The following is an 18,914-nucleotide window of genomic DNA, read 5'->3' as shown; positions in this document are numbered from 1 at the left end:
TTTTTTTTTAATTAAAAAAATTTATTTATTTATTTGGCCATACTGCATGGCTTGTGGGATCTTAGGTCCCCGATCAGGGACTGAACCCACATGTTCTGCAGTAAAAACATGAAGTCCTAACCACTGGACTACCAGGAAATTCCCTGGAAATTGTCCTTTTTGGTCCGTCTAGTCAAGGCTGTGGTTTTTCCAGTGGTCATATATGGATGTGAGAGCTGGACTGTGAAGAAAGCTGAGCACCGAAGAATTGATGCTTTTAACTGTGGTGTTGGAGAAGACTCTTGAGAGTCCCTTGGACTGCAAGGAAATCCAACCAGTCCATTCTGAAGGAGATCAGTCCTGGGTGTTCATTAGAAGGATTGATGTTGAAGCTGAAGCTCCAGTACTTTGGCCACCTCATGCAAAGAGTTGACTCATTGGAAAGGACCCTGATGCTGGGAGGGATTGGGGACAGGAGGAGAAGGGGATGACAGAGGATGAGATGGCTGGATGGCATCACCAACTCAATGGACATGAGTTTGAGTGAACTCCAGGAGTTGGTGATGGACAGGGAGGCCTGGTGTGCTGTGATTCAGGGGTTGCAAAGAATCGGACACTGTTGAGCGACTGAACTGAACTGAACTGAACCCATGATAGCTGTGGTCCAAATGATTAGGTGGCTTCTTACCTGGTCACTGAGGACTTTTGTGGGTGAAATAGGACCTGAAGTCCTTGCCTCCTGTATGGGAGACTGTGTGTCTCTCTGCCCCTCTAGGAGGCAGTGACTGGGTGCTCTGGCAGAGTGTGGAGTGATGGGTTTCCCTAAGGTCCCTGCGTGGGGGTCCAGCAGATCCAAGAGGAAGGGGAGGTGGGATGCTCTTGCTGACAGAGTCAGCTGGGAAGAGGCAGGGAATCAGTTTGGGGAGTATTGCCATCTTAACAATAGTCACTCTTCTAACCCATGAAAATGAGGTATTTTTCCATTTACTTAGGTCTTTAATTTCTTACGTGACGTAGTTTCCAGAGTGTAAGTTTTGTACTTCCTTTGCTAATTTTATTCCTAAGTGTGTTGTTATTTTTATGCTATTATAAATGGAATTGATTTCTTAATTTTATTTTTTAGTTTGTTTAATGCTACTGTATAGAAATACAACTGGTATTTATATATGGATCTTCTATTTTGCAATCTTATAGAACATATTTTTTAGTTTTAATACTTTTTATTAGTGAATTTCCTTAAATTTTATGTATACAAGATCATGTCATCAGCAAATAGATACTTTTGTCTTTCCAATCTACATGCTTTTTATTAAATTTTCCCTGGCAAGGTCTTCATGTACAGTATTGACTAGAAGTGGCAAGAACAGATATCTTTCTCTTGTTTCTGATCTTAAGAGGAAAGCTTTCTGTCTTTCACCATTAAGTATGATGTCAGCTGTGGGTTTTTCACAGATATCCTTTGTCAGACTGAAGAAGTTCCTCTGCATTCTTAGTTTATTGAGTGTGTTTTTTAATGAAGAGATGTTAACTTTTATCAAATGCCTTTTCTCTTTCCATTGAGATGATTCTTTGGCTTTTGCCCTTATTCTGTTGGTGGAGTGTATTATTGGAATTGATTTTCGGGTGTTAAACCCAGCTTGCATCTGTGGGATAAATCCTTCTTGGTCATGGTGTATGATCTTCTTTATGTCTTGCTGCATTTGGTTTGTTGAGGATTTTTGCATCAAATTCATAAAAGCTACTGATCTGTAGTTTTCTTTTTCTATGATGTGTTTGTGTGGTTTGACATCAGGGTGATGCTGGCCTCATACAATGTTGTGTGTGTGTGTGTGTGTGTGTGTGTGTGTGTGTGTGTGTTAGTTGCTTAGTCATGTCCGACTCTGCGACTCTATGGACTGTAGCCTGCCAGTCTTCTCAGTCTGTGGGATTCTCCAGACAAGAATACTGGAGTGGGTTGCCATTTCCTTCTCCAGGGGATCTTCCTGACCCAGGGATTGAACCCAGGTCTCCCTCATTGCAGGCAGATTCTTTACCATCTGAGCCACCAGGGAAGCTACCCATACAGTGTTACCTTCTAACTTTTACAGACGGGGACACAGAAGCCTAGAGAGGGAGAGAGGGCATCCCAAGTGTGTTAGTCAGCTTGGGCTGGCATACCAGAATCCCACAGACGGCATGGCGTAACCAAGAGAAATTTCCTGTCTCACGGTTCTGGCGGCTGGCAAGTTCCAGACCAAGATTCTGGCTGATCGGGTTTCTGGTGAGGCTCTCATCCTGGTTTCCATACAGCTGACTTCTCACTGTGCCCTCACATGGCCTGTGTGTGCGTGTGTGTGTGTGTGTGTGTGTGTGTGTGTGTGTGTGCAGAGATGGGGGAAGGCAGGAGGCTCTCTGGTCTCCTTTCTTATGAGGACACTAATCTCAGAGGCCATCTAATCATAGACTCCCAGAAGTGCTGTTGTAGAACAAAGACAGGACCTGAAGACCTTATTCCTTATTTCACACACCAGAGTAAACAAAGGGAAGGACCTTTCAAGGGTTGCCAATATGTGATGTTGTTAAATGTGTTCATTTTAAAGGAAGAAAGGAGCAAAAATGAAAACACCCAACTACTATCTAACATGGTTGGTGTTTTATAAAAGAAAGGCTATTTTAATACCAGAAAAGTAGAGTGAGTGTTCTCTGAATAGAGGACAGGCCTTGAAGAGATTTGTATGTCTGAATGCCTGTGGACTTGGGGAACTGGTCGTGAACCTAGATGTGGGACTTGCAGCTTTTGGCAACGAGGCTGCTGTTTACTTCGAAAGGCAGCATACCTCCCCAGGGTCACCCTGCACCTGCCCTGGCCTGACTGGACCCAGAGTGCCTGTCCTGCCTGGGAGCAGGGTGACCTGAGCTGTCCCAGCGGCTTCCAGACTTGAAGGAGCATCTGGCCTCCCACGTGTGTGTGTGTGTGTGCGTGCGTGTGTGCGTGCGCGTGTGCACGTGCATGCACCCCAGAATGGACTTCCCTATGATCGTCGATCCCTGTGTGGATGGGAAGGAAGCAAGTTAGGTTGTCCTGGGTGGACTGGCGCGAGGAATGAGGATGTGGGAGCTGGAGGGAGCTGGGATCTGACAGGGCCACCTTCATCCTCTCTGGCCGCCTGTGTCCCCCACCTGCCAGACTGGACTGTGGCTGCTTCCTGGTAGGGCTGTGTGTGGGAATGGCAAGGGGACTGGAAGCACAGGGCTTGGGTGGTACAAAGTGAATGCTCCAGAAAGGGAGCCCCAAGGATCTTTGTGGGGTAGCGTATCCTGTGATATTCTTCCTAGCTTTAACCCCCTGAACAGACTCTCAGATTTTAGTGCCACAGGGACTTAGAGAGCATCTGACCACTTTGTTTACAGATGAATAGAGGAATGGGATGCCCAGGCTCCCACATGAGTTATCACAGGCAGAGCAGAGGTGAGAGGCAGAGACCCTCACTCCCAGCCCTGAGCCCCTCCCCTGATGCCTTAACCCCCGGTCTTGGTCCTTGTTGCCCTAGTGGGCTGTGTGGGGCTTGCTGAGGCTCCAGAAGGCAGCTGTTCCCTCTCCCCTTTCCCCCGATGGACTGACTCCTCTGGAATTTGGCAGCTGTGTCTCACTTCTGGTACGTGGCTGTGTATTTAGATCCCTGCCCTCCGGTTTCAAGCCGGAAGCCCCGAGGTGCTCTCCAATGGAGCCTGCAGTGTCTGCTCAGAGCAGGCCAGAGCGCTGTATGTATACGCTTGTTTGCCCAGTTAGAGCCCCAGAACCTCTGCCTGGCAATGGGTGTACCACCTACATCAGCTGTCCACGTGCCTGGCAACATTCCAGGTCCAGTCCACACTCTGCTCACCTCAAGGTTTCCTCCCAGGAGCCCACCGCCTTGGGATTCTGAAACCCTCTGCAGCACATGGCTTCGTGCCCTGCACCCCAGAACCCTCAAACAGTGCATTTCCCTTCCCTGCCAGGTCCAACAGTCAGCTTACACCCTAATCACAAGCAAGTAAGAAAACAACTCCTGGAACTTGGCGAGTGCACTTCTGCCGGCAGTAAAACCATTTCAGGGCCCTCGGTGGAGACGAGCGGGAGGATGTGGAGGTCGCTGCTCTGTTGAGGATCAGGAGGGAGGGCTCAGAGCGTGTGTGAGTCTCCGTCTGCACGGTGAGGTCACACAACAGTGATGAGGACTGTTTGTTGCTTTTTTCTGTGGTTATGGGAACGATATCAGACCATTACCCAGTCTCCCAGGAATGGTTTCAGTTTGCCTTCTCTTTCTAGTCTTTGTGCCTGTGCACACATCTCCTCTAACAGGAGGATCGTGATGTGTGCCCAGGCTGTCCTGGGTGTTCACCCGGATGATGTTCTTGGATCGGAACGTGTACTCAGCACATTGCTTGCTGAGTGCCTGTCCTGGGTCTGGGGATGGAATAGTGAGTGATGCTTCACTGAGATTACCTTCTAGTAGAACGAGGAGAGGCTCATTAATAAATAGTTGGGGCTCGTGGACTTTTTAGCCTGTCTGTTGAATACCCTTTATATCCCCGTATGTAATGTCGGCGTGATAACGTGGTGGAGTGGGCATGTCGCAGCATCCCCTGCTCTTCCTGTGGAGGTGGCCCGTGAGGTTGCTTCCTGTTGTGCTCTGAGCAGGTGATGGTACCGTGGATCTCACAGCGTGTGCTGCTCTCTCATCCACGTGGCTTGGTTCTGTAGGCTGATTCTTAGAAGTAGGATTATTGACTGAATTGAAAAGTAGGAACTTACTTTTTGTAATTATTTTGGAAAATTTCAAAGTAGGGAGAAGAATTCCATGAACGCTTGTGTTCCCAGCTTCAGGAGTCAAGACCAGTCTTATCTCATCTGAAGCCCTGCCAGTGCTGCCCACCACCCTCTCTGGATTCTTTTGAAGCAAGTCCTAGACTGAATATTACTTTCTCTGAAATATTTCAGCATATACATTAGAGAAGGGATCTTTTAAAAAAGGCTGTCATAATGCCATTATCACACCTCAAACAATAGTGATTTCTCATCCTGCAATACCTAGTTGGTGGTAGATTTTCTTACTGGTCTCCCAGGGTCTTTCTGCAGTTGTATCAGGACCCAGAAGATCCACACGTGGCCTTTATCTGATGAGACCTTAAGTCTCAGTGAACACAGAACATTTCCCCTCCTTTCCTCCCCTGAAGTGAAGGTGATGTAACCGGTTATCTTCCTGGGCGGCCCATAGTCTAGATCTTGTCGATTGCACCGCAGGGTTTGGTTGAGCCTGTGTCGCAGTCCCTGTGCTTCCTGTAAACCCAGAGCTTTGGCTCGATCTGATTTGGCTTGGTGTTTGGCCGGCACAGTTGTGGGTGATGCTGGTGTTGCCGCGGGGCCCTGGAAGGTCCTGTGATCTCTCTTGTGAGCTGGCAGCCTCTGGCGCTCATCTTCTGGATTCCTTATTTTATTCAGGGTTTACAAAGCGGTGATATCTTGGCTCTCTCATTCCCTCTGCATTAATTGATTGCAGTGCTTCCAGAAAGGGACTCCCCCCAAATGCTGTGAGGACACGAAGGCAGGGCCAGTGCTTGCTTTTCCCTAGATTTGCCATTCTCAGAGGAGCTTTGGGAGGTGCTTCTCTGAAGCCGAAGGGAGGGACTTGGTGAGTCCTAATGTTCCTGCAGACTCGGATGGCACTGGAGTCTGTGTTGAGGGTCTGAGGCTGACTAGGTGGGGGTGGTCTGAGAGAGGGGAGGTGGATGGGAGGTTGGGAGTTGCTGGAGGTGGGAAGACCCAGGCCTCATGTGTCCTTGGCCATCTGGGAAGTATCCTTGCCAAGCTGACTGTACATTTTCACATCCATGGTCTGGCTCAATCTTCACTGTGTGGCTGTGCCTGACCAAGGCAGCCTGTAACATTACCTACATTTGAGGAGGGGAGGCACTGGGCTTGCCCAAGAACACACAGCTGGTAGATGACAGCGGGAGGAGGGCGAGACCTCAGCCCCTGACTCCCAGGTCAGGCCCTGGCCGCTGTGCTGCGCTGCTGCCCAAGGAGGAGAAGGCACCATTTCCCCTCCCTTGCCCACCTCCAGCCCCACTGGGAGAATAGTATGACCTGGAAACCATGGCCCAGCCTGAGTAGGGGAAGGAGGCCAGAAGACAAGAACTCATCTCAGACTCAGGTCACGGCTACAGAAGGGCGTGGGCCCAAACCTGCACACACGTTTTCCGTAGAGACAGACCTTCCCTGATGCAGCAGCCTGGGCACCTCTCTCCACTGAGGCCTGCCGCAGGCTGCCGGGCCTCTGGGCTGCAGCTCGTGATGCCTCCTCCATTCCAGAGTGTCAGTGAGATTGGGTCTGGGCCCGATCACCCCACTTACGCGAAGGGGCCAGAATGCTCAGGGTGTTTAAAAGAAAATACCTCAGATGGAAAAAGGAACAAGAAAATCCTTTGAACTAAGGCACTCCATGAAGTTGGGGTAGAGGTGAGAAGGCTGGGCCCCTGACTGAGGAGAATCCAAGATGGCCACCAGCCCACAGTGGTGACACCATCTGGTGAATGAGTTGTTTCCTGCTGGGTCTGGAAAGGGAAAATATTTGTGACAGAAACCAAGGTCAGGGCTCCTGCAGGAAGTCCTGTTAGAATCATCAGTGCCAGGGGTACTTTTCCTTAGCCTTGGCTAGGGATGCTAATTCTGTATTGATTCTGTGTTTGAAGCAGTATGGTGTGTCTCTCTTTCCTTCAGAAAGAGGCTGAGGAAAATCCGAGGTGAAGGTAGCCACAGAGGGAGACGTAAACATCCCTTGGTCTCAAATTGAGGTTTGTTTTATAGACTGATGCTTTAACTTTGAGCTGTTCCTTTTGAGTTTTCTGAGAACTTCCCTCTCTTTCTTTGGATCCACAGAACAGCTGGTGAGGAGGCGCGGGTGGGTTTTATTAGACCCATTTTCCTGAGGGAGACACTGAGGCCTAATGAAGTTTTGTGACCAGCTGAAGGCAGAATCAGAACCTGTCTCCCAACTCCTCGGTCCATATTCCTTTCCCTCACTGCCACAACCCAGGGAACGGTTCTCTTGTGGCAGAATAAAAGGATTGGCAAGGAAGCCACCAGCCCTTCCTGGATGCACCACCCTGGGTTGCTAAGAGGTCAGAGAGGTCCAGCTCAGCGCCCCAGGGACTAAGATTACTTTTTAAGAAAAATGTAGCGAGACAGCTCTGGCCCTGACCCCCACATGGGGTCTCTCTCAGTCTCTCCAAGACTCTGGCTTGGCCAGAGTTGTTCCTTGGAGACCTCGTTCTGGTAGGTAAAATGTCTCAGGTCGTGCAGTTAGAGCAGTCCTGGAGTGCTGTGAGCTGTCACGTAAAGCATGTCAGAAGGATCCTTCCTGAGGCTCTTTAACGTCGGCCCAAAATAGAGCCAGCGGATTGGTGAGCAGCTTTCAGATAGGGTGGGTGTTTGTAGGTCTGTGTGTTAACGTGAATGTATGAATGAGTGTGAGTAGGCTCATGTTCTCAGTCTGAGACCTCCTTAGCTTTTTCTTCTTTCCTATCATATGGCTGAGCTGGAACTGCTTCCATCCTCTGGGCGTACTTGCCTGGTTTCTTCAGCAGCGTCCATCCAGTGAGCACCGATGGTGTGCCAGGCCTGGTTTTCGAGCAGGCACCATCAGACTTGGTGTTTTCAGTGGTTTAGAAGGGGTTCACCTCTCAACCCCAGCATATTCCCTGCTCGCCTGATACCCAGCCTGTGTGCTCACAACTGTTGTCAAGTTTGTGATTGTCACTGAAGTAGACTCTTTCTGCTGATCGTCTCTGTTCCATGCACAAGGGCTCATCCTGACCCTGACTCAGACCCTGCCTGGCTCGAGCAGGACTCCATGAATGTCTGCCCGTAAGTGGATGGAAGGGGGACGAGGGAATAGTCACTGTATGAATAAACAGGAAACTGGCCCCCACCATCTCTGTACCTTTTGGTTCTTTGTCCTCATTGTTGGTCTCCAGGAGAGGGCGCTCTTCTCCAGTGACTGACAGAGCCCTAGTGGGGGTTGGTAAGCTGGGTGTTAGCCCAGGCTCTGCTGGTAACTTCCGGTGCAACCATGAGCCCATCACTTTGACCTGCCTGGATCTGTGTTTTCCCATCTGTCACTTGGGCTCACTGCTGCCGCCCGGCCTGCTTTGAGGGGTGGTGGTGAGCGCCAGCCTGGGTACGGAAGATGTGGGAGTGGGCTGTAGGGTAGCTGGGACACCAGGCAGACTCCCTGGGTCGTGTGCAGGGACAGTGGGCTCCTGAGGCTGGCACCGTATCTGGTCGGCCCTGAATCCCGGAGCCTGGCCTCCGGGTGACAGCGATTGTTGAATAAACAGCACACAGAGAAGCCCATGGTGCCAAGTTTAGCTCCTTCATGCTTTGAAAGTGCTGATCCAAATATGACATCTTCGGAAAGCCAGTCACCCACGTCTGGGCTGAGGGCCTAATCCCTCTTGGGGATTAGGTGTGGAAAGCTTCCTTGGGCTTGAGGCCCCTCTTTCCCACAGGCCTGAGGATGGAGTCTGTAGGGACTCACGTGGAGCCCCCAAGGAGAGGGTAGCATTGAACTTTGAGAAGGAGGGTGGGGTCTGAATTCGGGAACCCTGCCCCTTAGGAACTGCCATCTTTTTTTTTTTTTTTTTTTTAAATATTTTGGCGGCGTATTTCGGCATGTGGGATCTTAGTTCCCTGACCAGGGATTGAACCCATGTCCCCTGCATTGGAAGCTTGGAGTCTTAACCACTGGCCCACCAGGGAAGTCCAGAAACTGACCATCTTTGAGTGCTGTCAGCCTCCTGACCAGTCTGAACCCCGCTTCAACTGGAGAGCAGTGGTAACCAGAGGAGGGCTTGTTCTTGGGGAGCAGGCAGGGAGAGGGCAGCAGGGGGCTCCAGTAATGGTTCCACGTTCTTGCAGGCTCTCTCTGGTGCTGTGGGGAGAAGAGACGGCAGGGACGGGGGTGAGGGCAGCGGCAGGGAGGCCAGGCAGGAGCAGTCCCTGAGATGTGATGGCTTTACTGGAGCATGAGAGGTGGGTAACGTCTGGGGGGTGTGTTGATGTACAGTTAGTGGGATTCTCTGATTGGTTGGATGTGGGGCTGGGACCCACTGACTCATTAGAAAAGACCCTGATGCTGGGAAAGATTGAGGGCAGAAGGAGAAGAGGGTGACAGAGGATGAGGTGGTTGGATGGCATCACCAACTCAATGGACGTGAACTTGGGCAAACTCCGGGAAATGGTGAGGGACCAGGGAGCCTGGCGTGCTGCAGTCCATGGGGTCTTGAAGAGTCAGACATGACTTGGTGACTGAACTGAACGAAACTGGAGAGGTCGAGGAGGAATGTCAAGTTCGGGCCTGAGCAGCAGGAAGGATGGAGTTTCCTCTAAGAGGGCAAGTTATGGGCGGATCAAGTTTGGGGAGGGCTCCCAAGGTCCGTTTGGGGTGCGGGTGGAATTTGTGGAGTCTGAACTGTATCCATGTGGAGCTCATGAGCAGCGGTTGCACGTCTGAGTCCCGATGCAGGTGTGTGTGTGGGAGTCCGCAGGGTCCTGCCTGCACTCTCGGTCCTGGGTGACACTGAAAGGGTGACATGACCTGGGAAGTGAGTGTCCATTGACTAGTCAGGCACCCTCTGCACACCGGGTCCTGTTCAGACACTTGGGGCTGTGGTGGGGAGGCAGAGATGGAAACCTGCTTATAATCTGACATCTGCCCCAGCTTATCATTGTCTTGAGGAGACCAGTCATGCCTTGGAGAAGCAGTCAGAAACCTTCATGATGGGACTTTGCTGGTGGCCCAGTGGTTAAGACTCTGAGCTCCCAATGAAGGGGGCATGGATTCAATCAATCCCTGGTCTGAGAACTAAGATCCCGCATATCGTATGACATGGCCTAAGGAAAAAAAAAAAAGAAACCCTCATGATGGAATGTATTGTAGTAGTTAATGAATTGGTGCAGAGAATGGGAGCCAAGAAGGGCAGGTTGTGGGACTGGATGGTTCAGAGCCTTGGGAGAACAGGGGCTTGTCCAGGGCCTGGAGGGACAAGGTGAACATCACCTGGCCGGGTGAAGGGAGAGAGCATTCCAGACAGGAGGAAGAAGGAGGGTAAAAGTACAGCTCCAAGAGTGAGGCAGGGAGTGGTTGAACTCGAATGTGGTGAAGGGGGCTAGGGTGCTGGTAGGAAAGCTGGAGTTTTGGAATTCATGTCCCAGCTTAGAACTCTGCGACCTTGCTGAGCCCCATCTGCAACATGAGATGACCCTCCTCCCTCATGGAGTCGCTGGCGGGCATATCAGAATCTCATCATCAGATCTGCATGAACGTGCTCAACCTGGTACCTGCACCCAGGGGCCCTGTAGCCTCTGTGGGGCTCTCCCAGGTGGTCCAGCAAGCAGCAGAGCTTCAGGGGAGCCGCTGCAGGCACCGCTGGGCCCGTGCTGATGCCGGGTAGAATGGAGGCGGGAGAATCCTGACCTCCCCAGCGCCTGGGCCACCTTTCCCGGGCCCTGTCTATTTTAGTGTTCAGTCCCCAATGGACGAGGAAACCTTTGCTCTGCCACAGCTAATGACAGCCTGGCCTGCCAGGCCACTTAAAAACAGCCACTATTTTTGTCTACTGGAGGCGGCTGGCCTGTCTTCCTCTCCAGACAGTGCTGACACGGGGTGATTTTGAGGAAACCAGGGCTTTGCTAGGAAGGTGGGTCATTGTCTCAAATCATAGACTGCGGTCTGGCAGGATGCACCTAAGGAACCTTCTGGCGGGTGTCAGGCGTCACCTTGACCCAGTGGTCTGAATTTAGAGATAATTCTACCCTACCTTGCCAGTAGGACTCGGAAGGAATCACTTGACCTCTCCACCCCAGATGGTCCTCAGAATCCTTGCTGGAGTTTCAGGGCACAGCAGGATTGTGTCCCCCCCAGCTGCAGGGGGTGCCAAGAGGATAAGGGCTGATGCGGCTGTGCCCCTGGGCTGAGCCCAGAGCTGGGGCCTCTTCACACCCCAGGACCTTACTTCTGAGCTCTCAAAAGTAGTTTGCAGTGGCTCTCACTTGGTGGGACAGTGGGTGAACTCCTTTCCTTCTCTCTAAGAAACTGTATTGAACTAGGCTCCTGGCCTTTGGATGGAGATTGGGGAGCAGGGTAAGTGATGGGGTGGTGGATGCCCAGTGCTTCTCAGCATGACGTATTCATCCTTAGAGACAAGCAGAATTGTGCTGTGTTGGCCACAGTTGGTATTTAGGTAAAAAAATTTTTTTTTTAAAATTTTTGGTTCACTGCTTAATTTCTAAACAAAAGTGTTTGTTTTTTTTTTTTTTTTGAGCACTTGGTTGCCTGATTCCTAGAAGAACAGGCATCCTGGCCCGACCCTGCCCAGTCATCTTCCCAGGGCAGCAGCCATGGGGCCATTCCCACCCTCACATCCGCCGGAAACCTTCACCGGCTCCTCTGTCTGTAGGGTCCGGGCCTCCCCTGGCTCTAGGTCCCCTGCTGCTACAAACCCCTCCCCACTCCCTCCGTTGAACCCACCTCACTCTTTGACCCTTGCCTCTCCTCTCAGGACACCTTCCTGCCCCCTTCTTCCTAAGGCACCTCAAATCTTCCTTCTCTCAGAGCCCCTTCCTCTTCCAGCCACCCGTCTTGCTCCGATCCCGCCATCCAGCTGCTCTGGGTGTTTGCCGATTGTCCTTAGCCTCCCCCAGACCACAGGCGTCTCCACGGGCAGGGCCTGTGTGTGCCCCACCTTTGTGCCGGGCCCCCACCCCCTGTTCCATGAATGGTTGGATCCTTGTGGCTCCCCAGGGCTTATAGGTGTTTCCTCATACCATACTTTACTGAGCTATCTGACCCCTGGCGGCGTGGGGCTGAGAGTTTAAATGGCAGAACTGGGACCAGAACCCAGTCCCGTCTCCCAGGGAGTCAAGGCATTGGCCGTGGTCCCCTCGCCCCAGTGGGGCCCCATTCACTGTCTGCCTTCCACCCCTGCTCCGTTCGCAAGCCTCCAGAGGTGCTTCTGGAAGGTAATGGGAGGGGCCAGCTGTGCAAGTGAGCGTCCACTCCCGACCCTGGAGCAATGATGACAGAGGCCCCAAAGGCCGAATCACCTGAGGCAGAAGTGGGAGGGCCCACAGGCCCCGCGAGCCTGTCTGCTGCAGCTCACTGTTCAGGGTGCTGTGGGTTGTGTCACGTCTGGGGTAAGGGCCCGCCTGGGAGCCTTCCCGAAGGAGATGCATGAAACTGACATTGTGTGCCTGCGAGGGAAGGCTTCCAGCTGTGGCCCAGCTGTTAGGAGACCGCCCTTCCCGGTTCCTGGGGGCTGGGAGTCATCTATGCCCTCCCCTGGGTGCTCCTGGTGCCTGAAGGTACAGCCGCTATGCCGCACCCTCTTCCTGGAGTAGAGAGGGCTGCTGTGGGCCCTGGATGGTGGCCAGGCCTGGAATGGTGGCGTGGTGGTGAGAAGAGGGAGGGTGCGAGGTGAGGTGTGGCATTCAGTCCTTGGGGCTCCCCTTGGGTGGCGATCCATCTGTGGTGGGCTGAAGGGGCACGCTCCAGTGTCGGGGTGGACACCCTGCAGTGAGGGAGCTGGCCCTGTTTGTCCTGGGCCTGTGCCCCTGGCTGCCCGCCGACCCCCATGCTGAGGAGAACCTGGAGAGGCCCTCGAGTAAGCCTCCTTCCTCCTGCGCATCAGTCTCCTGTGAGTCCTCCATTAACAGGTCACCCCTAGTCTCAGACCTTCAGTGGCTCCCCAGTGCTGAAGCCTCAGCCCTAGCTCTGTAGATGCCCAGGGAACTTTTCACAATCTAAAGCCCAGGCCCAGCCTGTGGAGATGCTCGTCCGGTCTGGGGTGGGGCCCAGGCATCTGCAAGCAGAGCAGCTGATTAGAGGAAGGCTGTCTCAGCCCAGGGCTGCTGCCAGTGGGTGCACCCTCCTTCCAGCCAAGCTGGCCCCTTCCTGATGCCCACCTGCCTCGCGCCACCCTCACCTCTGTCTTTCCCTTCTGCTGCTTACTGTCCATCCGAGCCCACGGAAGCCCTCACGGTCCAGCTGCACCCACGCTCTCTGGGGAGCTCTTTAATCCCTTGGCTGTCTCTTTTCCCCTTAGCAGGGACCTCGTGCTCTTCTCCTAGAATGTGCTCGGGGGTCACTCTTTGAAAGGGTCTGTGTCCCATTCCAGCCTCTTCCTTCCCTGAAGTGCTGCACCTCTTGCTAATTCTGTTTCTGTGGTCTTTCTATGATCTGTCCCCAGCTTTGGAGAGAGTGTGTGTGTGAGAGAGATTTTGTTTGTGTGTGTGTATGTGTGCAGTGTGTGTGTGACTCTGGTTGTGTGGGGTGTGTGAATGAGGGTATGTGGTATGTGAGTGAGGTATTTGTGAGTGTATACATATATGTGTATGAGTATGGGTGTGGTGTGTACAATTGTGAGAGTCTCTGTGTGTGGGATGTGTGTTGAGTGTGTGATTATGAGAGTCTGAGTGTGTGTGGAGTATGTGAATGGCGTGTTTGTATATCTGTAGAGTGTGTATAGTGTATATATGATTGTGAGAGTCTGTGAGTGTGTGTGGTATGTGTGACTGGGTGCATGTAGTGTGTGAGAGGGGTGTGTATGTATGAGTGTATGTGTGTTGTATGTGATTGTGAGGATCTGTGTGTGGTGTGTATATGAGAATGTGGTGTGTGAATGGGGTGTGTATATGAGTGTATGTGTGGTGTGTGTGATTATGAGAGTCTGTAGGTGTGGAGTATGTGAGTGGTGTGTTTGTATATGTGTAAAGTGTGTGGAGTGTATGGTGTATATGACTGTGAGAGTCTGTGAGTGTGTGTGGTGTGTGTGTATGTGTGGTGTGTGATTGTGAGGCTCTGTGAGTGTGTGGTGTGTGTATGTGAGATTAAGATGTGTATACATGTGTAGAGTGTGTGTGGTATGTGTGTATGAGTGTATGTGGTGTGTGTGATTCTGAGGCTCTGTGAGTGTGTGTGGGGTGTGTGACTGAGTACCTCTGGGGTATGTGTGAGTGTATGATGTATGTGATTGTGTGTGGTGTTTGTGAGGATGGGGCATGTGTACATGTGTAGAGTGTGTGGTGTGTGAGGATAGGGTGTGTGTACATGTGTATGGTGTGTGTGGTGGGGATATGTACATGTGTAGAGCATGTGTGTGAGTGTGGGATGTGTGTACATGTACATGTGTGAGTAGGGGCATGTGTACATGTGTAGAGCGTGTGTGGTGTGTGTATGAAGATGGGGCATGTGTACACGTGTAGAGTGTGTGTGGTGTGTTTATGAGTGTGGGGTGTGTGTGAGGATGGGATGTGTGTGCATGTGTAGAGTATGTGTGGTGTGTGTGTGAGTGTGGTGTGTGTACATGTGTAGAATGTGTGGTGTGTGTGTTTGTGTGGGTGTGTGTGCCTGTGTGGTGTGTGGTGTGTGTGTGTGGCATGTGTGCCTGTGTAGAGCATGTGTGGTGTGTGTGTGAGTGTGGTGTGTGTACATGTGTAGAATGTGTGGTGTGTGTGTTTGTGTGGGTGTGTGTGCCTGTGTGGTGTGTGGTGTGTGTGTGTGGCATGTGTGCCTGTGTAGAGCATGTGTGGTGTGTGTGTGAGTGTGGGGTGTGTGTGAGGATGGGATGTGTGTACATGTGTAGAGTATGTGTGGTGTGTGTGAGTGTGTGGTGTGTGTACATGTGTAGAATGTGTGGTGTGTGTGTTTGTGTGGGTGTGTGTGCCTGTGTGGTGTGTGGTGTGTGTGTGTGGCATGTGTGCCTGTGTAGAGCATGTGTGGTGTGTGTGTGAGTGTGGGGTGTGTGTGCCTGTGTGGAGCGTGTGTGGTGTGTGTGTGAGTGGAGGGCGTGTGTGCCTGTGTGGAGCATGTGTGGTGTGTGTGTGAGTGGAGGGCGTGTGTGCCTGTGGAGGGCGTGTGTGCCTGTGTGGAGCGTGTGTGATGTGTGTGTAAGTGGGGGGGCATGTGTGCCTGTGTGGAGCGTGTGTGATGTGTGTGTGAGTGGGGGGCGTGTGTGCCTGTGTGGTGTGTGTGGTGTGTGTGTGGGGGGCGTGTGTGCCTGTGTGGAGCGTGTGTGATGTGTGTAAGTGGGGGGCGTGTGTGCCTGTGTGGAGCGTGTGTGGTGTGTGTGTGAGTGGGGGGCGTGTGTGCCTGTGTGGTGTGTGTGGTGTGTGTGGGGGGGGCGTGTGTGCCTGTGTGGAGCGTGTGTGGTGTGTGTGAGTGTGGGGCGTGTGTGCCTGTGTGGAGCGTGTGTGGTGTGTGTGTGTGGGTGTGCAGTGTGCTGGGGTGGGGATGAGGTCCATTCTGACCGTCCGTCCTGCAGGCGAAAGCGGCCAAGTCGGAGCAGGAGGCCCGGAGGCTGCGGCTGCGGAGCCTGCAGTACCTGGAGCGCTACGTCTGCCTGGTGCTCTTCAGCGCCTACCTGCACCTGGAGAAGGCCGGCTCCTGGCAGAGGCCCTTCAGCGCCTGGATGCGGGAGGTGAGGGCAGGAGCCGGGACGGGCTCCCTGGCGAGCGGGCTCAGCTCTGCGGCACTGCTCCCTGCGGCCGAGGTTGCGTCTGCTCACTCTGGTCCAGCCGGCGTCTGCGCTGGCAGGCCGTGAGCGGGGGGTGCGGAGGAGCAGACAGAGCCGGGTGGCGGCTGGGCTGGGCCCCTGCGCCCTGCGTCCCCGGGGCAACGTCGCCTGGGTGCTTCACGCCCACCGCCGTGTTCATCCCTCACCTGCGCCCTCTGCTCCCCTGCCGCCTTCCAGCCATGACCGTGGGCAAGGCGCCTAGCCGCTCCGGGCTTCCGTCCTCAGAGTCACCACGGAAGTACTGTCGGCACAGTGGGCGCCCCCTCAGGAGGCCGCGGCCGGGATTCTGTGAGAGTCGCGCGCTGCCGTCTGCCCCAGCTCGCGTCAGCAGGCCTGCCTCCCGTGGCCGCTGGACGCTCCTGCTCTAGAGGAGGGGTCTGGGCGCAGAGGGGTTCAGTGCCGTGTCCATAGTCAGCGCTAGAGCAGTTGGTTGGCTCCAGAGTCCACCATTTCCGGCCTGGGACAGACATGTCCCCGGCCACCTCCTCCCTCCCCTCTGCTTGGCTCTTCCCGGCTTGGCTAGTTTTAGAGGCAGAGCTGCCGCCTCGGCTCCTCTAGGGTAGGAGAAAGGTCTCCCTTCCTGCTTGGCAGAGTGGCCTGTAATTACCCCTCCACTGGGACGCTGGCCCCTGCTGACCTCACCGGCCTGTCCTGGTGGTTGACATCTGGACTCCAGGCTGGAATTAGCTCCCGTGGGCAGGGTGGACGGGAAGGCGGGAGTGACAGGTGTAGGAAGGGTGTGGTGCTTCAGGAGGTGTGCAGGTGGGGTCAGAGCTGCGAGGGGACAGAGGCTGGGAGGCCACTGCAGGGCCCGGTGCCAGGACGGGTGGCTGCTGGGGGTTGGTGCCGAAGACAGGCCTTCAGGTAGTCCTGATGTGGGGGTGGGTCACGCCAAGGTCACAGTGGGGCCACCCTCTTGAGGAGGCCTGGGCTCAGCTTCCTCTTGGCAGTAGTAGGGGACCGAGGACACCTGCTGGGAGAGCTGAAATAGGGGGAAGGAGCTTGATCCCCTCCCCAGCTGAAGCTGGGTGGTGGGTCGTGGGAGATGTCAAGGTTCTAGCCTCCGGGGATGAGCAGAGGGGCAGGGGGTGAAGGTTGCCTGGGGATGTTAGTTTGGAGTGGAGCCTACATCCTTCCCAGCCCCAGGATGGTGGGGAGTGAAGAAGGCTGGTCGTTGAGTGGTTTGAGTCTAAGGCCAGGGCCTGGGCCCTACAGCTGTATGGAGAGTGTCTAGGGAGGCCTCAGTCAACCTGCCTGAGTTGAGGCCCTTGGTGGGCCTGCCGGGTCCACAGTCGGAACTCATGGCAAAAGGGCTCTTGCCGGCTGCTGCTTCCACGCTGGCTTCTCCAGCGCTCCCCGTAGGCCCAGCTGTAACACCAGGAGCAGCTGGGCTTGTGCTCCTGAGTGTGCCCGTGGGAGCATCGGGGCTGAAGGCATGGGGCGTGCTTGGCCTCCCCCTCTGCTCTCCGCTTCCTACCTGCCCTTACTGCCTGCCGAGCGCTTTCTGTGCAGTGCAGCCCTCCACGCTGTGCTCTGCCTTCACAAGGAAACGGAAGCTCGGAGTAGTTAATAGGAATCAAGACCCAAACTTGTGCAGGTCGCTGAGCTGGTGGGAGGCAGTGCTGGGTCCCAGACTCACACATGTGTCAGCGGAGCCTGGTGAGGGGTGTGACAGAGGAGGGCATGGGACCCGAATGACACCCTCCCTCCCCTCGAGCAAACTCTCCTGTCCTCCCCAGGTGGCAGCAAAGGCCGGCGTCTACGAGATCCTCAACCAGCTGGGCTTCCCCGAGCTCGAGAGCACGGAGGACCAGCCCTTCTCGAGGCTGCGCTGCCGGTGGCAGGAGCAGAACCGTGGCCCCGAGCTCTCCGCAGCAGGGGACTTCCTGTAGGAAAGGGGCTTCCTGTGGGATGCGCTCCCCCTGCCCCTGCTATCACCGCCTCCCGCAGGGCCACCTCCCTCCCCGTGTGGTCTGGGGGTACCCGATGCTCTTTGGTGGCAGTGGCCCTGAGAAATGACTCCTCGGCTTCCCAGAGACCAGGGTGGGTGAGGATCCCCTTTTTGAAAGAGTTGTTACAGGATAGTTGGCCACAGTGATGCCTTGTGAATGGCCGCTCCTGGAGGGCCTGCGGGAAGGTCCGGTGTGGCATCAGCTCTCCAAGGCGCTCACTCCCCAAGTTGCCAAATCAAACCTCTCGCCATTTCTGTCCTCCCCTCTGCCCCGAGCAGTTCTGATGGCCCCTGGCCTAGAGCAGTCCTGGCCAGTGTTGGTTCCTTCCCTGCAGCTCTCCCACATGGCTTCTCCCCTTTTGCTGCCTGAGCGTTGCCCTGGTGGCCCTGGGCTCCCTGGGAGATGGGAGATGGGCCCTGGGAGGTGGACTTTGCTCTGGCTAGATTTGTTACCTTAAAGGCAGTTTTCCGCAGTGTTCTTGCCTCTCATTCCTTGTCTCAACCTCAAGACATGAGAAAAGAGAACCACATTCCCTGTGGGTTCAGTGGAGGCCTCTGCCCCTCCTGCCTTTGCCTGCTCCCCTCCCCTGGGCTGGCAGGACTGTAGAGGTTTCCATGGAGCTGAAAACAAAAGGGAATCCCTCTTGGAGTTGGAGGGGGCAAGAAAGAGCTCCCAGAGGTGCATGCCACCCTGTGGGAGAGGCCTGCTCCTTTTCCCTGGAAGCATGGGGGGGAGGTTTGGGGAAGCACCTCCTCCCTGCTCTGCCTGGCCCCCCAACAGTGGTCTGAGCCCCCACCTGGTGTGGCAGGAGCCGTGGGGACTCCTGGGTGACCCTGAGTGGGCAGTGGGGTGTGTGAGAGTGGGCCAGGGATGGCACAAGGGGGCACGTGGATTGCAGGCCATCCTCACTGAGCACCCTCAAGTTGCCTTGTGATGGGAACAGAAGAGGCCAAGGCCTGCCGAGTTGGCAGCTGCTGGGACCAACTCTGTGTGGATGGTGGGAAGGTTGCTCAGAGAGGCAGGCGGCTGTTGAGCTGAGCCTGTGGCTCTCCCTCCGGGGACTGGTCTCCTCCTAAAATGCAGGGGCTGAATGGTGTGGACTCCGTCCCCCTGGCCTGGCTCACTGGGGCCAGGCAGGCCCGTTTTGGTTGGACACCAGCACTTGGGCAGAAAAATAGATGATGTATCACTGGTCATGGTATTTTGAAAAGGTGGATGAGGCCAAATTTGTTCATATCTACCTAGTATTGGAAAATTTATGACCATTTTGGCTGAATTCTTTTGCAAATCTACTGTATGTCTTTTCACTACCTTTTTAGATTTGTTGTTTTTGGTTTTTATTTTTGCATGTAGTGAAAAGTGTTAATTTCTCTGCAGACAAGGTCTAGATGA

At 54.1% G+C, this 18,914-nt stretch overlaps 1 protein-coding gene across 1 annotated transcript in view; it reads left to right on the top strand.

The window, feature by feature from the left end:
* Positions 1 to 17,462, top strand: part of PALD1 (phosphatase domain containing paladin 1) — a 41,606-nt gene extending 24,144 nt beyond the window's left edge. The window contains exons 18-19 of the mRNA XM_068983017.1: positions 15,319 to 15,474; positions 17,310 to 17,462. Coding sequence (XP_068839118.1) covers positions 15,319 to 15,474; positions 17,310 to 17,462 — 309 coding nt within the window. The remainder of the gene's footprint in view (positions 1 to 15,318; positions 15,475 to 17,309) is intronic.
* The last annotated feature ends 1,452 nt before the right edge of the window (positions 17,463 to 18,914 follow it).

The sequence above is a fragment of the Capricornis sumatraensis genome, chromosome 10 (genome assembly GCF_032405125.1).
Source record: "Capricornis sumatraensis isolate serow.1 chromosome 10, serow.2, whole genome shotgun sequence".
NCBI classification, from domain to species: domain Eukaryota; kingdom Metazoa; phylum Chordata; class Mammalia; order Artiodactyla; family Bovidae; genus Capricornis; species Capricornis sumatraensis.
Note: the sequence above shows the minus strand (reverse complement) of the source record. Positions and strands in the feature narration are given on the sequence as shown.